At 39.1% G+C, this 23,698-nt stretch overlaps 1 protein-coding gene across 5 annotated transcripts in view; it reads right to left on the bottom strand.

The window, feature by feature from the left end:
* Positions 1-23,698, bottom strand: part of LOC126162062 (clavesin-2-like) — a 127,572-nt gene that overhangs the window by 53,082 nt on the left and 50,792 nt on the right. For 4 of the 5 annotated variants that reach the window (XM_049918316.1, XM_049918318.1, XM_049918320.1 and 1 more), the window contains one exon: positions 9,672-9,829. The exons of the other annotated variant lie outside the window; for it this stretch is intronic. In XM_049918316.1, coding sequence (XP_049774273.1) covers positions 9,672-9,789 — 118 coding nt within the window. In that variant the 5' untranslated portion in view covers positions 9,790-9,829. The remainder of the gene's footprint in view (positions 1-9,671; positions 9,830-23,698) is intronic. 5 annotated transcript variants of the gene reach the window in all.

The raw sequence follows: 23,698 nt of genomic DNA, 5'->3' as shown, positions 1-23,698 counted from the left end.
AGACCCTCTATGTACTCCTTCCACCTTTCTGCTTTTCCTTCTCTGATTAGAACTGGTTTTCCATCTGAGCTCTTGATATTCATACAAGTGGCTCTCTTTTCTCCAAAGGTCTATTTAATTTTCCTGTAGGCAGTATCTATCTTACCCCTAGTGAGAAAAGCGTCTACATCCTTACATTTGTCCTCTAGCCATCCCTGCTTAGCCATTTTGCACTTCCTGTCAATCTCATTTTTGAGACGTTTGTATTCTTTTTTGCCTGCTTCATTTACTGCATTTTCGTATTTTCTCCTTTCATCAATTCAATTCAATATATCTTCTGTTACCCAAGGATTTCTATTAGCCCTCTTCTTTTTACCTACTTGATCCTCTGCTACCTTCCCTATTTCCTCTGTCAAAGCTACCTATTCCTTTTCTACTGTATTTCTTTCCCCCATTCTTGTCAATCGTTCCCTTATGCTCTCCCTGAAGCTCTCTACAACCTCTGGTTCTTTCAGTTTATCCAGGTCCCATCTCCTTAAATTCCCGTATACAGTAATACAGTAAATATTATAATGTTAGGAGACTTTAATATAAACACACTAAGCTACAGCCAGGAATGCAAAGGTTTACAAGACTGCATACGATCCTATGATATTAAAGATCAACTTGGTCATGTGCCCACTAGAATAACTGAGTCAAGCAGCAGTTCCATAGATCATGTAATGACCAATTATGAAAATTTTGTGTCAGCACAGACTGTAAACGGGCACACATCTGATCATCTAGGACAATTATTAGTGATTGGTTGTCTTAATAAACTTAAACAAAACAAAAAATGTGAGAATATAAGATTATTTTCTGAATACATCACCTTGCTAAAGAAAACTTTGGGTCAAGAATCTTGGGAATCAGTTTATAGAGGAAGGGGAGTTGACAGCAAATGGGAAGTATTTGTAAAAATTTTAACTGGACATATTGATATTACTATCCGAGCAAAGAAGATCAATGTAAATAAAAATAAACCTCCAGTAGTCAAACGTGTAAAACTGGGTGAAAAAATGAAAAGACTCAAAGAAGGAATGGAGGTTATGTATAAGCTACACAGAGAAACCAGTCTTGATTCATATAAAGAGGATTATAAAAAATATAAATATGAGTATTCCAAGAAAGTGAGGAGAAGGAAAGTAGAACATATTAGTAAACAGATCAGAAATTCTGACTGTGTCTCAGAGTCGTGCTGGGCAGTAGTTAATGATATGAGGAACACTGATTCAAAAACTAAAATTAATAATATAGAGGTAAGTATACATAATGATAATTTTTCTGATCCTTATATAGTTAGCAATATATTTAATGATTACTTTATAGATGCTATTGAAAATGATACTTGCATGAAACAGGAGAGGCAGTTTAAATATGATAAGGAAAACGAATGGGACTCTTGTAAGCTACCTACAGTAACCATGAAGGAGGTTTTGACAGCCTAAAAAATAAAAGATCAGCTGGTTGGGATGAATTTTCTCCTTTTCTACTGAAAAAATGCAAGGGTGAGTTAGTGAGACCATTAGTCCATCTAATAAATTGTGTACTTGAAGAAGGTGTGTTTCCGAAGAAACTGAAACTTGCTATAGTTAAACCTTTATATAAAAAAGGGGAAAGAAAACAACCACAGAACTACAGACCAGTTGCCTTAACCTCAGTGTTTGGTAAATTAATTGAAAAAATAATGCTAGAAACCTTAATTGAGCACTATAATATGAATAACTTAATAGGAGATTTCCAACACGGCTTTAGAAGTGATCGGAGCACCATATCTGCAGCAGTACAGTTTGTACACTGTCTGATGGAGAAAATAAATGAGGGTTATGGAATGGCAGGAGTGTTTTTAGATCTTTCCAAATCTTTTGACAGAGTCCATCAGGGCGCTCTTTTAAGTAAACTTGCTTATAATGGTGTCAGTGGGAAACTGTTGCTTTTAATAGAACCTTACCTTAAAGATAGACAACAATGCACAGAAGTTGTGTATGATAATGGAGAGGTAATCTAAAAAAGAAGATCAAAGATAAGAAATATAAATTTTGGTGTGCCACAAGGCTCTATCTTGGGCCCCTTCTTGTTTATTTGCTACGTGAATGATTTCCCAAAAGTCATCGTATTACTATATATACTGATGACACCTCTGGAGTTTGCTGGGCGCGTAGTAATGATGACCTAAATTCAGTGGTACAGAATTTTGTTGAAAAAGCCCAAATACATTTTGAAAAAGAAAACCTGAGGGTCAATATTAACAAAACTAATTTAATTTATTTTAAGACAAGTGCCTCAAATACAAATACTGTTGTAAATGAGAATGTTCAGAATGTAAATTTCTGGGGATATATATAGATGGCAGACTTTTGTGGAATCAGCAAATAGATCATGTCTGCGGTAAAATAACATCTATCCTGTATTTACTAAAGAGATTAGTTCAATATCTAGATATTGAAGCAATAAAAATAGTGTATTTTGGGTTGGTGTATCCCCATCTATCTTATGGAATTGTATTGTGGGGTGGGTGTAGCCAATACAATATAAAAAGTGTATTTGTATTGCAGAAAAGAGTAATAAGAACTATGGCAAAAGTAAGACCCAGAACTTCATGTAAAAACATGTTTATTAAGTTTGATATTATGACTATCTATGCAGTATATATGTTTCAATCAATATTATTAGTGAAAAAAGACAAAAAAGTGACAAACAGAAATATGGAAATCCATGATTACAATACAAGAGAAAAATCAGACTTTCATATGGTGAGCAGACGATTGAATCTAACAACAAATACCCCATTCATTAAGGGAGCAATATTTTATAATTCTCTGCCAAACAACCTGAAACAGCTTTCTGGTAGATTTTTTAAAAATGAGTTTAAAAAATGGCTTATATTGAAGTGACCATCTGGTATGGTGCTGACATGATTTGACCTCAGGAATGCTATGTTAAATATATTTAAATGATCTTTTACTTAATAGCATGTAATCTATTTATTTTGTGTATCAATAATCTAAATGTAACTATTATAACATTGCCCATGCATGTTAAATACATGTTTCGAGCTGTAAGATAAATAAATAAATATCAGATCTGTACATATCTGCTTATACTTAAAAATACAATTATGTCAGTAAAAATTAAAACATATTTCAAAATACATTATAAAAATACATATCAAAAAATGTTTATACATAAATGCATTCAAAATTACCGTTTTTTTAAATATTCCTTTTAGTATGATATGGCAGGTATTATATTTTGGTTGCTTACCTACAGCACTTCATCAGATAACTCGAAGAACCCATGTACATTAAATTTGTTTTGTTTGTTTGATAAATTATAGTACATTATTTTAGATATAGATACACTCCTGGAAATGGAAAAAAGAACACATTGACACCGGTGTGTCAGACCCACCATACTTGCTCCGGACACTGCGAGAGGGCTGTACAAGCAATGATCACACGCACGGCACAGCGGACACACCAGGAACCGCGGTGTTGGCCGTCGAATGGCGCTAGCTGCACAGCATTTGTGCACCGCCGCCGTCAGTGTCAGCCAGTTTGCCGTGGCATACGGAGCTCCATCGCAGTCTTTAACACTGGTAGCATGCCGCGACAGCGTGGACGTGAACCGTATGTGCAGTTGACGGACTTTGAGCGAGGGCATATAGTGGGCATGCGGGAGGCCGGGTGGACGTACCGCCGAATTGCTCAACATGTGGGGCGTGAGGTCTCCACAGTACATCGATGTTGTCGCCAGTGGTCGGCGGAAGGTGCACGTGCCTGTCGACCTGGGACCGGACCGCAGCGACGCACGGATGCACGCCAAGACCGTAGGATCCTACGCAGTGCCGTAGGGGACCGCACCGCCACTTCCCAGCAAATTAGGGACACTGTTGCTCCTGGGGTATCGGCGAGGACCATTCGCAACCGTCTCCATGAAGCTGGGCTACGGTCCCGCACACCGTTAGGCCGTCTTCCGCTCACGCCCCAACATCGTGCGGCCCGCCTCCAGTGGTGTCGCGACAGGCGTGAATGGAGGGACGAATGGAGACGTGTCGTCTTCAGCGATGAGAGTCGCTTCTGCCTTGGTGCTAATGATGGTCGTATGCGTGTTTGGCGCCGTGCAGGTGAGCGCCACAATCAGGACTGCATACGACCGAGGCACACAGGGCCAACACCCGGCATCATGGTGTGGGGAGCGATCTCCTACACTGGCCGTACACCACTGGTGATCGTCGAGGGGACACTGAATAGTGCACGGTACATCCAAACCGTCATCGAACCCATCGTTCTACCATTCCTAGACCGGCAAGGGAACTTGCTGTTCCAACAGGACAATGCACGTCCACATGTATCCCGTGCCACCCAACGTGCTCTAGAAGGTGTAAGTCAACTACCCTGGCCAGCAAGATCTCCGGATCTGTCCCCCATTGAGCATGTTTGGGACTGGATGAAGCGTCGTCTCATGCGGTCTGCACGTCCAGCACGAACGCTGGTCCAACTGACGCACCAGGTGGAAATGGCATGGCAAGCCGTTCCACAGAACTACATCCAGCATCTCTACGATCGTCTCCATGGGAGAATAGCAGCCTGCATTGCTGTGAAAGGTGGATATACACTGTACTAGTGCCGACATTGTGCATGCTCTGTTGCCTGTGTCTATGTGCCTGTGGTTCTGTCAGTGTGATCATGTGATGTATCTGACCCCAGGAATGTGTCAATAAAGTTTCCTCTTCCTAGGACAATGAATTCACGGTGTTCTTATTTCAATTTCCAGGAGTGTATTTCACTGATGTACAAAAGTCCTATAATACACCGTTTCATGAGATGTTTCCCAAACAGAAAGTGAAAGTGGAGTTATGAACTAGCAACTCCCTTAGATACACACTAATACACAAGGAGAATGTTCATATGGACAATTATTGTAATTCAGGAGCATATAAAATGAAGTGCCAAAATTGTCAGATCATGTACATTGACCAAATTTGAATAGCATTTGAAACACGTTATAAGCAACATTGTAATTTAAATTCAAATAATACAGCATTCGATGAACATTTGAGAACAACTAAACATACATTAGGTGAGATATAAGACAGTAAGAAAATTATCTGTACTGCAGATAAAGCTCTGCTGTTAAATGTTTTGGTAGAATGGGAAATTTTTGTGGAAAAAAAGAAAAACACTCAAAATTTATTAAATGAACAAAATGAATTTAATCTACATGGGTTCTCCCAGTTATCTAATGAAGTGCTGTATATAAGCAACAAAAATATAATACCTGCCATATCATCCCAACAGAAATATTTTTTAAAACAGTAATTTTCAATGCATTTTTGTATAAACATTTTGAAATGTGTATCTTTTATAATATATTTTGAAAGATATTTTAATTTTTACAGACGTTCTTGTATTTTTAAAGATAAGCAGATATGTACAGATCTGAGAAGTCTGTATACATTCCCATAAAAGAGGTGATTAATGTAACTTTTGTTTTGTGTAGTTGTAAATTATCTTTGGATAGATTGTAACATGGGCATTACAAGTACTGTTGTACATTCAATTTCATCTTTGGCACTGTCAGTGTCAATGTCACCATTTACTAATGTACTGTAAATGTTCTTTAAGCAATTTTTAAGTACTATAGTACAGCCAAGTTAATGTTTACAGCTGTCAGCCAACTCTAAAGGCAATCTTTAATGCTGTCAGCCAACTTTAAACATAAGTCACCACACTGGAAGCAGAATACGTACTTTATGTAATGTCAGTGTTAGTTTTCCATATTATCCTAATTAGTATCGTTTACAGTGTATATTCTGATGATGCTCATGTGCTTTTGAAGAGCGAAACTGATCAATAAAAAATACTAACTGTGACTTGTAGCCGTGTTTCACAACTTAGTTTTAATAGTCGCTCTCCCTGTAGACAATGCCTGCTCTTGGTAAATTTGCCTCTCTATGTCCTCTTACCCTCTCCTACTCATCTTCATTGTGCACCATACCTCACCATCTCTGGTATCCATGTATCACATGCATAGCCTGTGCTCATGTGACACCTCCCTCCTGCATTCCTAGCTAGCACATATGCTGCCTCCCACTGAGCTGTTAGCTACCCATTTCCAACAGCTAGCAAAGTTTTATTTTCTTCTGTGTATGCCTGCTGATGATGTACTGCTAAATTATTTACATTTTGCCAGAACATTCATCCTGTATTTCTTTAGATTTTGGTATTTATTGTAGGATACAATGTTTGCTGACACTGTGCAACAGTAAACATTAAATTTAATGGCCAATGATGTGACCATTTTTGCAACAAAAATTATTTATGACCATTTTTAGAACATCAGTTGTTTTGAATCTCTGTTTTAGTCATCCCTACATTTGATTTTCTCTTTTGTTTCACACTTACTAACATTTCAGATTCATTCTGTTTATTTCTTGGAATGCTTCACTTTCTTGTATGATGTACATTTGTTTCATCTTTTTAATAACAGACTGGGGGAATTCACAGTGCTTGTGGTATTTGAGTTTGAATTCTAGAGTTCAATAAACCCTCAGAAGCAAGTGGTGGCCTATTTTACTCATATTAGATACTTAAGTACCACAACTGATCTGTTCCAAGTAGCTACTTCTATTCTTTTTACCCATGTTTGTTGTAGGAAGAAACAGCACCCAGCTGCTACAGAATATGTTCAAGAAAGAAGTAAAATTGTATCTACTTTTCTGATTTGCAAGTTACTTCCAAGTGTCCTTCCAGTTATTTTTCTTTAACACTGTGACTGAGTTGGTCGTAATTTTTTAGACAGTATTTTTTGTATGTGAAGCTAATTGGTTACAATATTTTGTCAAGTAAGTTTGAAGACCATGGCCAAATGAACAATCTGATATTATTTTTGTGTCAATTAAGTGTGATGGTAACTGAGCCAACAAAGAAGTTGTCAATGGATGTGTCTTGTACATTTCAACTCCTGTAAGTATATGTCCTGTGTAAAATAAAATAAAGCAGTACGTCAATTACTCTAGGTCCTTCAATCAGCAGCCATTGTTAGAGTACATATATTAAAAACTAGACCAATAGTGAGTCATCATAAAGTCTGCATACTTTCTTACCATTTGATAAAATGTGAGATTCATTTCCAAAATGTGAAGGCAGTAGAAGTAATAGAGAATATCACTTAATAGGGAATATCACTTAACTCAAAAATATTGCCATCAAGCCCCCTTTCATTATCTGAATCCCGCTATATTACCCTTAACTTTTCTCTAATGATATCGTATTGCATACAATAACAGGATGTAAATTACGACTTATGTATGCTATCATCAACTGTGCAAGATTCATGCTCTTTTATCCAAGTATCTGAAACTTTTTTAAACTTGGGTAAAAGAGTCAAGTGGGCTGTTTCCATTAACTTGTTGAAGAATTTCAAGCTCGTGTGCTAGTAATTGTGTTGTGCAAATGAACATTATTTCTCTACCTAAGTTGATTAAATTTTTTATGGCACAAATTAGAGAATTACAAATGACTGTCAATATCTTAAGTGATCTGAAGTGACATCTACAAGTCTCCTGGGGGTAGGAAGGGGTTAAACCTAGAATATGTGTATTTAATTTCTCCTGTGATCAGAAAATGTAAGGCAGCTGTGATGAATGATCCCATAACAGTATTCCATATTGTAAGTATGAATGAAACAATGTGTAATGAGACTACAGTAGCAGATTTTTACTGACATTTTATCTTGATGTATGTAACACAAATAGTATTCTTGATAGTTCACTGCTTAAGTAATTTTTCCACCCCAAAAGAGTCTTTTATTGACTACAGGTCCAAGTAATTTGACATTATTACTCTCAGACTTTGCTGTCCAGAGACTGAAATGAAGTTATTCTATCTTTGTTTTGTTAGTGGACAGCTTGACAGCCTCCAGTGATCAGTAATTTTTATTATCATTTCTCTGTTGTAATTTTGAACACATTGCGTTTTCACCTGTCATTGTTAATGTGGCATCATCAGCATAGAGTACATTCTCAAATGGCATGTCACTTGATAAACATTGATATAAGCAAAGAAGAGAAAAGGTCCAAGAAGCAACACATGTGGCATTCCAAGACTTATTTTCAAAAACTGTGATGTCTGATTATTTGCATTTGTTTGTTGCAGTCTGCCCAGATGGACAGGTTTTAAATAACCTTAATGACTCATCTCTTATGCCACAGTGTGTTGATTTTATTATTACAGTCTTGTGTGACATTGAGTCAAAGGCTTTGTTCAAGTCTGTAAGTGTAGAATATGTAGTTTGTCTCTTTTCAGCACCATCAAGTACAATATCTAACAGATTGTGTCATGGTAGTGTGCATTTGTGTATCTGTGTGAGAATGTGTGTACTTTTTGCCAAAGTTGATTAGAACTTGAGAGCTAGTTGTTAATATAGTGAACTGTTATTAATGTCCATGTGCCACAAATCGCTTTGATAAAAATGAGTGATTATCTTAACTTTCCTTTACGCAGATTTCCTGTGGCTTTTACTGTTCACATATTTGATATAAAATCAAACTGGTTTACATTCAGTATATTGTTATTTTCAAAATAGTCATATATTTGTTTGTATATACAGCTTTTGATTATTTTTGATGCAGTTTTAACAATTGAGGTTGGTCTATAGTTACTAGGGAAGTGTGTGTCTCTTTTCTTAAAGGCTGGAAGCGTTACTGTGAATTTAAAAGTTTCAGGGAAAACACATTTGTCACAATTCTATTGTATAAGTAATGTAATGATATTTCAATTTTTTTCTATGCTCTATGTGATACAGTTACTATTTCCATAATAGTTCTCTGTTTTAGAATTGCCAAGTTTGCTAACTGCTTTCCTCATATTGTGAGGGAATAGTTTTAGACCATGAGAACATATTTGTATTTATTTTTGGAACAGAAGTATCTCAGCATCCAAGCTGTTGTTGCAGCTTGAATGATGACAGTCTGTAAAGTTTATAAAGTATTCATTTAACAGCTGTAGGAATGTTATTATCTTTTTATTTTGGTTTATTTCCCTTTGAAGGCATTCCACACTTACTTACAACTATTTTTTTATTTCAAAATGTAGCTATAATGTGCTCCAACCTTGGTTATTTTAATTTCAATTTTATAGACGTTTTTGAGTTTTGTGTATAATTTGTTAATGTCACTACTTTTAATATGCCTCTCTTTAGCTATTAGAAGCAGAATTCTTACTTTACATACATATACATAAGTATCCTAGTTTTCTATATTGCTTCACGTAGCCATAAGTAATGGTAAACTATAAATGTATGCACCCAGTATGTAAATATATGTGACTAATATGTAAATCCATGTAATTAATACTTCATTATAATTAAACATTGATATACCTATAAACAAGTCTTTCAGTAACATACAAATAGGCTAAGTGTTAATGAATATACTAGTTATCTCCATTGTCCCCTACTTACACAAACTTATATATTTTATTCATAAAGTTGTACTATTAAATGTTTCTTACATTTTGATAGGGCCAATTGTATCAAAATATATTGAACACCAGATAATAAACATTCTAATAATTCTAAATCTAATAATTCAAACAATTTATATATACATTATGTGAAAAATCATATCTCAAAAGTAAAATATATCATACCTTGAACAAGTGTTCTCAAGGCAAATATATTGTCTTCAACCTTTGTTGGATCTTCCAACACCTCATGCTGTGCACGCTGCTTCCAATGCTGATCTAATGATTCATGAGAAGTGGACATATCCAGCCAATGTTTCCAGTTCTTTATGTAAGTTCATACACTACCATAAATGACTGATGTTAGTTGTATGTTAAAAACATCTCTGAGTAAGCCTATAATACAACTTGTGAGTTATCATAAAATGATGACAAATGTTTTGTCACATTTGATAAAAAGTAACAAACATTCTTGATTGCGTAAACACATTTATTTAAAAATGGTGACTGTTTCCAATCTGGTTTAGTCCATCATCAGACCATACTACAAAGGTGACAACAAGAGACAGTCACAGACCAAGAACCCTATGTACAAGATAAGGATGAATAGTTAAAAATCATGTCTTGTATGTACGGTTTCTGTCCCAAGACACTGTCTTTGTCTGCCACCTTTGGAGTATGGTCTGATGACGATCTAAAACAGATTGAAATCAGTCACCATTTTTAAATAAATGTGTTTATGCTATCAAGACTTCTTTTTAATTTTTATTAAATACTAATTGTAGATTGCTGCTTTTGCAATTATGATTACAAAAATAATGTTTTCTTACAGCCATTATAAAATAAGGGATTTGACACATAATTATGCAGTAACAATAACCTAGTTTTAAGAATGGTAGTATAAAATAAGAACTTGGGTTGTTTCAAAGCATTCTGTAAAAAATCACAAAAAATTCAGGATTTATCTTGCTACACCACTAAATAAAATGAAATGAACAGCTGCTACAAACAGAAATGTCAATTTTGACTGGAGCCCAGTAAATAAAGAAAGAAATGTTAATGTTAAATCCAACCTATTTGCAGATGAATTCATGTCCCTTTTTGAAGCAGTATTTCACAAAAAAAAACTGTAAAAATAAATCTCCAGGCCTGCAAAATGAAACCCTGGATTACAAAAGAAATAAAAGTTTAATGCAAGACAAAATGAGTGTTATATACATCACAAAGATGTTCTGATGAGCCTGCTGTAAAAGAACATTATAGATCATATTGTACAATACTGAAAAGAGTTATAAAGTGCTCTAAAACATTACATATTAAATCTGAAATAGACAACTCAAACAGTAAAATAAAAACCATCTAGAGTACTACCAAAAGGGAGCTGGGGAAAAATGATGATAGTGTTTCCTACACAGAAATAAGACATTGTGGTAGTTTGATTAAAGAAACTGATGCAGCTGCAAGTGTCCTTAATGAATACTTTCTATCAGCTTCCAAGAAATGAGGTTATGGACCTCCTGAAAGAGTCTGGATTGTGAAAAGTAAGTCAAATGCATATAGCCCCATTTACTGTCAGTGAGGTGAAAAGGATCATTACTGAAAAGAAAACCAAAAAGTCATCTGGCTTTGATATTATTTCCTCTAAGGTACTTAAACATCCTCATAATGTCATTTGTATAATACTTTGCCATTTATTTAATGAATCTCTTTAAGAATGAATCATCCCAGACAGAAGAAAGTATGCAGATGTGAAACCGCTATTTAAGTAAGAGGATATAACTGATGCTTCTAACTACTGCCTGATTTCTCTTTTCCAAAGCTCTTGAGAAACTTGTACGTAAGAGAACTGTTGAGCACTTGAATATCTGCAAGGCCCTTAGATATTGTCAATTTGGATTCCAAATGGATTTGTCAACTGATGACTCTATATTTTCACTTATGAATAATGGTTTAGAAGCACTGAACAATAGATTAGCTCCAGTTGGAACATTTTGTGATTTAACTAAGGTCTTCAACTGTGTGAACCATGAAATACTCCTTTCAATGAAATACTCCAATTATGGATTAAGTAGCACAATGGGAATGTGCCTTTAATCATACCTAACTGACAGAAACCAGAGGGTATAGCTTAATCGGAAGATGGCACAATAGCCTCACCTGGTTGGGGAACAGTAAGTACAGGAGTGCCGCAAGGTTCTGTGCTGGCCTCTCACTCCTTCTTATTTTTACTGATGACCTTCCACATTGTAGGAAAGCTACTAACAAATTTACTCTCTTTGCAGATGATATATCTTTTTTAGTTAAAAAACCTTTGATAGTGACATTGCAACATCTGCCAAATTTGTGTTCAATAATCTCTATAAATGGTTCACTTGGAATGGACAGACTTTGAATTTTAAAAAACCCAGTTATTTCTTTTTTTTTTTTGGGGGGGGGGGGGGGGTGGGGGGGGGAGGGGGGGGTCACAGAAAGTGCAGGAAAACATAAGTCTAAGCTGTAATTATCAAGAGGTACATCAAGTTCAATATTATGAAAAGGAAACTTGCTTCTCATCATATAGCGATGATGCTGAGTTGCAGAGAGGCAGAACAAAAGGACTGTCACAAATAAAGCTTTCAGCCACACACACACACACACACACACAAAGGCAACTCACACACACGACTGCAGTCTCAGGCACTGCGAGCAGCAGCACTAGTGTATGATGGAAGTGGGAGTAAGGAGGAGGCTGGGGTGGGGAAGGGGAGGAATAGTAGGTTAGGGATGACAGACAGTGAAGTGCTGCAGGTTAGACTGAGGGGGAAGGAAAGAGGTGGGGGGGGGGGGGGGTGAACGTAAAAGGAGAGAAGTAAACACACTGGGTGTGATGGTGGATTGAGGGCTGTGTAGTGCTGGAATGGGAACAGGGAAGGGGCTGGATGGGTGAGGAAAATGACTAGTGAAGGTTGAGGGCAGGCGGGTTGCTGGAACATAGAGTATATTGCAGGGAAAGTCCCCACTTGTGCAATTCAGAACAGCTGGTGTTGGTGGGAAGGATCCATATGGCACAGGCTTTTAAGCAGTCATTGAAATGAAGGATTCATGTGTGGCAGTGTGCTCAGCAACAGGGTGGTCCACCTGTTTCATGGCCACAGTTTGTCGGTGGCCATTCATGTGGGCAGACAGCTTGTTGGTTGTCATGCCCACATGTAATGCAGCACAGTGGTTGCAGCTTAGCTTGTAGATCATATGACTAGTTTCACAGGTATGTTTGTGGCCGGACTGGAGCAGGTGGTGGTTGGAGGATATATGGGACAGGTCTTGGATCTCAAGTTATTACAGATGTATGAGCCATGAGGTAAGGGGTTGGGAGCAGGGGTTGTGTAGGGATGGACGACTATATTGTGTAGGTACAGTGGACAGCAGAATACCGCTGTGGGAGGGGTGGGAAAGATAGTGTGCAGGACATTTCTCATTTCAGGGCATGGTGAGAGGTAGTTGAAACCCTGGTGGAGAATGTCGTTCACTTGCTCCAGTCCTGGTTGCTACTGAGTTACAAGGGGAATGCTCCTCTGTGGCTGGACTGTGGGACTTTGGGAGTTGGTGAGAGACTGGAAAGATAAGGCATGAGAGATTTGTTTTTGTACAAGGTTGGAAGGATAATTATGGTCTGTGAAGGCTTCAGTGAGATGTTCAGTGTATTTCAAGAGGGACTGTTCATCACTGCAGATATGACGACCACAGGGGGTTAGGCTGTATGGAAGGGACTACTTGAGGTGGAAAGGGTGGCAGCTGTTGAAGTGGAGGTATTGCTGATGCAGGGTGTATATGACCCAGGACAACTGGGAGATTCGGGAAAAACCTGGGAATTTTTTTAACCTTGGAGAAAACTGGGAAAATCCTGGGATTTTAGAATTCCAGGAATTTTTCATTGTTTTAGTTTTCAGTTACATTTTTGTAACATTGACTGGTAAGAAACAATACTCCAACAAAGTATATTACTGTATCTTGCTACTGCAGAATAATACTGCAGCAATAAAACATGAACAAGAGAGAGAGAGAGAGAGAGGGAGAGAGAAAAACACACACGAAAATAAAACTAAGTTGCCAAGGAAATGTGCCATATACAGCAACAAACTACAGTGCTCACACAAGCGTCAGCCAACAGCAAAATGTGTCAACAGCTTTAGGAAGACTATGTAATGCTTCATAACAGCAAATTACCTCTGATGAGCATGACATCACAACTGCTTACATTAGATTCGTTTGACAAGTTGCGAGCAAGCTCATGCGCGTGCGCAGTTGAGTCATGTGTAAGTAGTACCGGTACCTTCTCCCGCTTCTGGCTACAGAAGTGTGGCAGTTAGCTGTATAAGCAATAGCAGCAAGCAGCCAGATGCTACACGGAAAAAATTTTAGCGGCATGCCTAAACTGTCAGATTCACGCATGGACAACAGGCCTGGATATAGGGGGCGGGGTGCAAACTGGGGTATCTGCCCTGGGTGGCAATTTCAGGGGGGAGGGGCAGGAAGACTTTGTTTCACAAAACACCTAGCATCCAAACATGTAATAAAGCCTAACCGGAGAATAAATGCGGGATAACTAAAATGGTGATTGTGGCAGGATTAGTCAAGTTAACCAGGATGCCCTGAAATGAGATCCATCCTTCATGAAATCCTCCCCACTCCACCAAGAGTGTCTTTCCGCCGTCCACCTAACCTTCGTAACCTCTTAGTTCATCCCTATGAAATCCCCAAACCACCTTCCCTACCCTCTGGCTCCTACCCTTGTAACCGCCCCCGGTGTAAAACCTGTCCCATGCACCCTCCCACCACTACCTACTCCAGTCCTGTAACCTGGAAGGTGTACACGATCAAAGGCAGAGCCACGTGTGAAAGCACCCACGTGATCTACCAACTGACCTGCCTACACTGTGATGCATTCTATGTGGGAATGACCAGCAACAAACTGTCCATTCGCATGAATGGACACAGGCAGACAGTGTTTGTTGGTAATGAGGATCACCCTGTGGCTAAACATGCCTTGGTGCACGGCCAGCACATCTTGGCGCAGTGTTACACCGTCCGGGTTATCTGGATACTTCCCACTAACACCAACCTATCAGAACTCTGGAGATGGGAACTTGCTCTTCAATATATCCTCTCTTCCCGTTATCCACCAGGCCTCAATCTCCGCTAATTTCAAGTTGCCGCCACTCATACCTCACCTGTCATTCAACAACATCTTTGCCTCTGCACTTCTGCCTCAACTGACATCTGTGCCCAAACTCTTTGTCTTTAAATATGTCTGCTTGTGTCTGTATATGTGTGGATGGATATGTGTGTGTGTGTGAGTGTATACCCGTCCTTTTTTCCCCCTAAGGTAAGTCTTTCCGCTCCCGGGACTGGAATGGCTCCTTACCCTCTCCCTTAAAACCCACATCCTTTCGTCTTTCCCTCTCCTTCCCTCTTTCCTGATGAGGCAACAGTTTGTTGCGAAAGCTTGAATTTTGTGTGTATGTTTGTGTTCATTAGTGTTTGTAAAATGATTCATTCATATAGTGTTCATTAAAATAAATGACGATCATTCCACTTGGGACCTGTGGAAGGTACATTAGCTTATTTATTTCAGTTGTAAATATTTGTCATGTATTATTATTTTCCTGACATGTTCTACATCCTGGAGGACCTCCTCACTACAGATCAATTGGAAGGAAGGTAAATCTAATCTAATCCAATCTACCTATTGAACATAAAAAATCTTACTAGTGTAATACCATTATTTAAAAGTAAATTAAAAGAATACCTTCTGGAACCCTCGTTTTACTCTCTTGATGAGTTCTTTGAGATAAACACTTCTATATTGCAAGTTTGATATTGCACATTGACTTGTAATATTTGCTGTTACCTCTTTCTAACTGAACATGATGACCTACGTCAGTTTAACAATGTACTTCATTTCTAGAAATGTTATGACTTAATATGGAATAACTGTAATTTATTATTGTATTGATTTATATCTCTCTTTTACTTTGGGAAGTACGTAAGTTTGTAAATGTTAACATATTTTGTTCCTTTACACATATTGCAATTTGTATCCATTACCATATATAAGTAGGCTACTGTTCTCATGTATAATTATGACTTGTTCCACATCCATACAATTCTCTTGTATACTGGATCTGTGGAACCCAAACAAATAAATAAATAAATAAATATAAATAAAACAGATGTGTTAATCTTGTTGATAAAATGAGAGAAAGATGCATAAATGATAAAACATTGGTGAAACATATTTGTCACTTTGGAAAATTTCAGAATTTTTTCTATTCATGTGTATGATTGCATTCAGTATAAAATGATGCAGTATTTTTGTCAAAAAGTTTTAAATTCACTTATCAAACTAACTATATATCCCATAAAGACATATGTGTTTTAAAATGCTTTAGTGCCATGGTAAATCATAAGCTACCAAAATTATAGAAACAATTTTCACTGATTCCACTAGGCAATTCAGAGACAAATATATGTATACTCATCAATAGATATTATTTGTGGTTTTTTTTGTACAGATACAGAATAAGAGCAGTAGAAATGGAGCAGTAGCTAAATTGAATAAAGAGGCTTTATATTGGAAAGTATGGTCATGGACTTTCTCATTGGTCTAGTACACCTGCTTGACAAGGCAGTTTGTCACATTCATTTAAGCAAATGCCACGCTATTTTGCTTCCTCATATCATAAACATGGCGCAAAACCAGTACAAAGAATCATAATGGAGGCTGTGTATTTCACACAAAATGGGGTACGTAAAATATGTCTCCTTAAAAAAAAGTGACCTCTTTGATTAGGTCATTTGGTCTCTGAAACAAATGCTAACACATGCTGAAAATTCAACAGTTACAACTGCAAGAACAAAGACTGACTGATAAACAGTCAACTGTAGAAAAGGTGGTAGTTCTTAATGATCATGATTGTTGTTGTTGTGGTCTTCAGTCCTGAGACTGGTTTGATGCAGATCTCCATGCTACTCTATCCTGTGCAAGCTTCTTCATCTTCCAGTACGTACTGCAGCAATTCCTTCTGAATTTGCTTGGTGTATTCATCTCTTGGTCTCCCTCTACTATTTTTACCCTTCACACTGCCCTCCAATACCAAATTGGTGATCCCTTGATGCCTCAGAACATGTCCTACCAACCAATCCCTTCTTCTAGTCAAGTTGTGCCACAAACTTCTCTTCTACCCAATTCTATTCAATACCTCCTCATTAGTTATGTGATCTACCCATCTAATCTTCAGCATTCTTCTGTAGCACCACATTTCAAAAGCTTCTATTCTCTTCTTGTCCAAACTATTTATCGTCCATGTTTCACTTCCATACATCGCTACACTACATACAAATACTTTCAGAAATGACTTCCTGACACTTAAATCTATACTCAATGTTAACAAATTTCTCTTCTTCAGAAATGCTTTCCTTGCCATTACCAGTCTACATTTTATATCCTCTCTGCTTTGACCATCATCAGTTATTTTGCTCCCAAAATAACAAAACTCTTTTACTACTTTAAGTGTCTCATTTCCTAATCTCATTCAATCAGCATCAACTGACTTAATTCGACTACATTCCATAATCCTCATTTTTTCCTTTGTTGATGTTCATCTTACATCCTCCTCTCAAGACACTGTCCATTCCGTTCAACTGCTCTTCCAAGTCCGTTGCTGTCTCTGACAGAATTACAATGTCATCAGTGAACCTCAAAGTTTTTATTTCTTCTCTGTGGATTAAATACCTACTCCGATTCTTTCTTTTGTTTCCTTTACTGCTTGCTCAATATGCAGATTGAATAACATTGGGGAGAGGCTACAACCCTGTCTCTCCCCCTTCCCAACCACTGCTTCTCATTCATGTCCCTCGACTCTTACAACTGCCATCTGGTTTCTGGACAAATTGTAAATAGCATTTCACTCCCTGTTTTTAACCCCTGCCACCTTCAGAATTTGGAAGAGAGTATTCCAATCAACATTGTCAAAATCTTTCTCTAAGTCTACAAATGCTAGAAATGTAGGTTTGCCTTTTCTTAATCGAGCTTATAAGATAAGCCGTAGGGTCAGTATTGCCTCACATGTTCTAACATTTCTACGGATCCAAACTGATCTTCTCTGAGGTCGGCTTCTACCAGTTTTTCCATTTGTCTGTAAAGAACTCGCATTAGTATTTTGCAGCCATGACTTATTAAACTGATAGTTCGGTAATTTTCACATCTGTCAACACCTGATTCCTTTGGGATTGGAATTATCATATTCTTCTTGAAGTCTGAGGGTATTTTGGTCACCAGATGGTAGAGTTTTGTCAATACTGGCTCTCCCAAGACTGTCAGTAGTTCTAATGGAATGTTGTCTACTCCTGGGGCCTTTTTCGACTCAGGTCTTTCAGTGCTCTGTCAAACTCTTCATGCAGTATCGTATCTCCCATTTCATCTTCATCTACATCCTCTTCCATTTCCATAATACTGCTCTCAAGTACATTGCCCTTGTATAGATCCTCTATATACTCCTTCCACCTTTCTGCTTTCCCTTCTTTGCTTAAAACTGGGTTTCCATCTGAGCTCTTGATATTCATACAAGTGGTTCTCTTTTCTCCAAAGGTCTCTCTAATTTTTCTGTAGGCAGTATCTATCTTACACCTAGTGAGATAAGCCTCTACATCCTTTCATTTGTCCTCTAGCCATCCCTGCTTAGCCATTTTGCGCTTCCTGTCGATCTCATTTTTGAGACGTTTGTATTCCTCTTTGCCTGCTTCATTTACTGCATTTTTATACTTTCTCCTTTCATCAATTAAATTCAATATTTCTTCTGTTACCCAAGGATTTCTACTAGCCCTCGTCTTTTTACCTACTTGATCCTCTGCTGCCTCCACTACTTAATGCCTCAAAGCTACCCATTCTTCTTCTACTGTATTTCTTTCCCCCATTCTTTTCAATTGTTCCCTTATGCTGTCCCTGAAACTCTGAACAACCTCTGGTTTAGTCAGCTTATCCAGGTCCCATCTCCTCAAATTCCCACCTTTTTGTATTTTCTTTAGTTTTAATCTACAGCTCATAACCAATAGATTGTTGTCAGAGTCCACATCTGCCCATGGAAATGTCTTACAATTTAAAACCTGGTTCCTAAATCTCTGTCTTACCATTATATAATCTATCTGAAACCTGTCAGTATCTCCAGGTTTCTTCCGTGTATACAACCTTCTTTTATGATTCTTGAACCAAGTGTTAGCTATGATTAAGTTATGCTCTGTGCAAAATTCTGCCAGACAGCTTCCTCTTTCATTTCTTACCCCCAATCCATATTCACCTACTACGTTTCCTTCTCTTCCTTGTCTTACCATCGAATTCCAGTTACCCATGACTTAAATTTTCGTCTCCCTTCACTAACTGAATAATTTCTTTTATCTCATAATACATTTCTTTTATTTCTTCATCACCTGCCGAGCTAGTTGGCATATGAACTTGTACTACTGTAGTAGGCATGTGCTTTGTGTCTATCTTGGCCACAGTAAGGCATTCACTATGCTGTTTGTAGTAGCTTACCCACACTCCTATTTTTTTATTCATTATTAAACCTACTCCTGCATTACCCCTATTTGATTTTGTATTTATAACCGGGTATTCACCTGACCAGAAGTCTTGTTCCTCCCGCCACAAAACTTTGCTAATTCCCACTATATCTAACTTTAACCTATCCATTTCTCTTTTTAAATTTTCTAACCTACCTGCCTGATTAAGGGATCTGACATTCCACGCTCCGATCCGTAGAACGCCAGTTTTCTTTCTTCTGATAACAACGTCCTCCTGAGTAGTCCCCGCCTGGAGATCCGAATGGGGGACTATTTTACCTCTGGAATATACACTCCTGGAAATGGAAAAAAGAACACATTGACACCGGTGTGTCAGACCCACCATACTTGCTCCGGACACTGCGAGAGGGCTGTACAAGCAATGATCACACGCACTGCACAGCGGACACACCAGGAACCGCGGTGTTGGCCGTCGAATGGCGCTAGCTGCACAGCATTTGTGCACCGCTGCCGTCAGTGTCAGCCAGTTTGCCGTGGCATACGGAGCTCCATCGCAGTCTTTAACACTGGTAGCATGCCGCGACAGCGTGGACGTGAACCGTATGTGCAGTTGACGGACTTTGAGCGAGGGCGTATAGTGGGCATGCGGGAGGCCGGGTGGACATACCGCCGAATTGCTCAACACGTGGGGCATGAGGTCTCCACAGTACATCGATGTTGTCGCCAGTGGTCTGCGGAAGGTGCACGTGCCCATCGACCTGGGACCGGACCGCAGCGACGCACGGATGCACGCCAAGACCGTAGGATCCTACGCAGTGCCGTAGGGGACCGCACCGCCACTTCCCAGCAAATTAGGGACACTGTTGCTCCTGGGGTATCGGCGAGAACCATTCGCAACCGTCTCCATGAAGCTGGGCTACGGTCCCGCACACCATTAGGCCGTCTTCCGCTCACGCCCCAACATCGTGCAGCCCGCCTCCAGTGGTGTCGCAACAGGTGTGAATGGAGGGACGAATGGAGACGTGTCGTCTTCAGCGATGAGAGTCGCTTCTGCCTTGGTGCCAATGATGGTCGTATGCGTGTTTGGCGCCGTGCAGGTGAGCACCACAATCAGGACTGCATACGACCGAGGCACACAGGGCCAACACCCGGCATCATGGTGTGGGGAGCGATCTCCTACACTGGCCGTACACCACTGGTGATCGTCGAGGGGACACTGAATAGTGCACGGTACATCCAAACCGTCATCGAACCCATCGTTCTACCATTCCTAGACCGGCAAGGGAACTTGCTGTTCCAACAGGACAGTGCACGTCCGCATGTATCCCGTGCCACCCAACGTGCTCTAGAAGGTGTAAGTCAACTACCCTGGCCAGCAAGATCTCCGGATCTGTCCCCCATTGAGCATGTTAGGGACTGGATGAAGCGTCGTCTCACGCGGTCTGCACGTCCAGCACGAACGATGGTCCAACTGAGGTGCCAGGTGGAAATGGCATGGCAAGCCATTCCACAGGACTACATCCAGCATCTCTACGATCGTCTCCATGGGAGAATAGCAGCCTGCATTGCTGTGAAAGGTGGATATACACTGTACTAGTGCCGACATTGTGCATGCTCTGTTGCCTGTGTCTATGTGCCTGTGGTTCTGTCAGTGTGATCATGTGATGTATCTGACCCCAGGAATGTGTCAATAAAGTTTCCCCTTCCTGCGACAATGAATTCACGGTGTTCTTATTTAAATTTCCAGGAATGTATTACCCAAGAGGACGCCATCATCATTTAACCATACAGTAAAGCTGCATGCTCTTGGGATAAATTACGGCCATAGTTTCCCCTTGCTTTCAGCCGTTTGCAGTACCAGCACAGCAAGGCCGTTTTGGTTAGTGTTACAAGGCCAGATCAGTCATTCATCCAGACTGTTGCCCCTGCAACTACTGAAAAGGCTGCTGCCCCTCTTCAAGAACCACACGTTTGTCTGGCCTCTCAACAGATACCCCTCCGTTGTGGTTGCACCTACAGTACGGCTATCTGTATCGCTGAGGCACGCAAGCCTCCCCACCAATGGCAAGGTCTATGGTTCATGGGGGGAATGATCATGATAAGGTTTTGAAATGTTGTTTCTGGGTGCACAAATTAATCATGCAGTTTCATGATCACAGATATCCATGAAACTTTACAACACACATATGGTGCAGATACCCTTCACATTCAACCATATTTTGACAGATCAAACAGATTAACAAAAATCTTCACTTCATAGCAGATCAGTCCAGATTCTAATAAGCATTGGTGTTGACATCTCAAGCAAGCCCTCAGAATAATACTGGAGGACAGACAAATGTGCTGAACATCTCCACCACTGGCTTGACCACCACATTTCCAAATCACTGGTCCATTCAACATGGCTAAGATACTGAAATTTCTAGAGCTTTAGGGACTTTAATATGAAACATCATGAGTTCTCATTTCCATGCACATGTACGTCTACCCTGTAAAAACCACTGAAGTGCACTACAGAGGATACTTCTCATTTTACCCCATATCTGGATTCCTTCCCATTATGTTTTTATAGGAAGCATAGGAAGAATGACTCTCTAAATGCCTCTATCCATGTTATAGTCAGTCTAATCTTGTCTTCACTATTATACAGAAGTGATACCTAGGGGCTGTATTGTATTTCTAGATTTAGCATTTGTTACTGGTTCTTCAAACTTTATAAGTAGGTTTTCACTGGTAGTTGGCTGCTAGTTCAGGTTTTTTCAGAATCTTGTAATGTTATCGTGTGAGTCAAGGAACCCTGTCACCATTTGTACCACCCTTCTTTGGGTGCATTCATTATCCTCTGTTAGATCTATCTGGTGTGAATATTCAGATCTGGCTTTATAACGTCAAAGATATAAGAATTGTATGCATGCTATTTCAAAGGAGTGTTCCTTTTACATAATAAGCATGAAAAGTTATTCCATTATGTCACTGATTAATCAACATATTGTTCCATGACTTATAATGCCCTCTAGCACCTGGCTGGGTGTTGTGTGCTGTCCTTAGGTTAGTTAGGTTTAAGTAGTTCAAAGTTCTAGGGGACTGATGACCATAGATGTTAAGTCCCATAGTGCTCAGAGCCATTTGAATCATTTTGAACCCTCTATCACCAAATATAAAGCAATATTTTGGACCTGCTGTCTGAAACCACCAGACAAAAGAAACTTGAACTGCTTTCATCTTCTGGGCAGCTACACTATAGCTATGGTAGCTCTGATACTAACAACAATACTATACACTGTTTTTTTGTAAGATCACTGAATGCATGCTTCATTGCTGACACAGCTTGCCCTGTTCAATTGCTTGCTAACACCAAAGAAGGTAAACGTTTTTTGGCTTGTGAGGCAGCTACAAACTATTTCATCCATCATGTCAGTGGTTTATTATAGCTTAGAATGATAAGAGCAAATTACAAACCACCCCAAAGACCCTGACTATACAAAGCTCTTGCATCATATCACATGACATTAATAGTGGCATCAAGATGGGGTGCTGTCAGCAATAACACCTATTCTGTACATGCACAGACAGATGGTAACCATATTTTACTATGAGATGCATTAACTTGAGCCACTCATCAGTCTTTTTGTTGTTACATGATGAAATCTAGCATTTGTGAACTGACATGGAAATGGAGCCATCAACCATGAAGACAGCTGACCACTTGTGCATTGTCATTCCACCAGATGGAGCAGTAAATACAAGGCAGTAGCTAGAGGATGCAATATATGACTTGAGCTGAATTAGTATACTTTAGAACTGTCTGTAGCCATGCTCAGCAAGTTCTGACCCAGTAGTGCTATGAAGTATTCAGAGACTACTGTCTGCGATGATACAAAAAGCTAGCATTTCCAACTATGATTGCTTCTTTGCACTGCCAGCATCTCACCTCTGAGAACATTTTTCCACATGGGTGGCTTATCATTTAGTGGTCCCCCTCCCCTCTTTTCCCTCATACATTTTCACCAGTATGAATATTCTTACTAATTGTGACACAGCACACACAAATCTACTTGGGTACCCTTGGTGTCCCTCTCAGCTTGGTGATCCAAGCAGCCTCTACTAATTCTGACATGTCATATATAGAAGTATTATAGTTGTGGCCCCTCTGCCACTCCTCTTAGTTTGGTGCCTCAAGCAGTGGCTTGCATCGCTTGGGCCTTAAACCAGCCCTGACCTTGCCTTATGTAATGGCACATGACCTATCAGTGGAAAAATTGACTGCTTATGATAATATCACAAGACAGTTAGGCTTATTTATGGAATATAACTGGTCTGACAGGACCATCTGTGTTAGTGTTTTTTGATTCCTACAATGTTCAAAGAGTGAAACACTTTTTTTTTTACAATACCTAATGGTAAGTCTGCTGGGGTTTATCCTATGATGCAGCAAATTGTGTAGATTAGTGTAAATCACATAATAAATTATTTTCTTAGTTACTTTGATTGATGACTTTTTGAAACAAACAGTTTTGAAGCTCTCAGAGGCAAAACAACAGTATGCCATTCTTTCATGAGCAACAAGAGTTAGTTACAGATGTTATACCACTAGAGGAGCTTGGAATGGCTGCTTCCATCTCATCAGCTCAGGCACAACCTGCATTTGCTCTTATTTT

The sequence above is a fragment of the Schistocerca cancellata genome, chromosome 2 (assembly GCF_023864275.1).
Source record: "Schistocerca cancellata isolate TAMUIC-IGC-003103 chromosome 2, iqSchCanc2.1, whole genome shotgun sequence".
NCBI lineage: Eukaryota > Metazoa > Arthropoda > Insecta > Orthoptera > Acrididae > Schistocerca > Schistocerca cancellata.
This window is presented reverse-complemented; position numbering and strand designations above follow the sequence as displayed.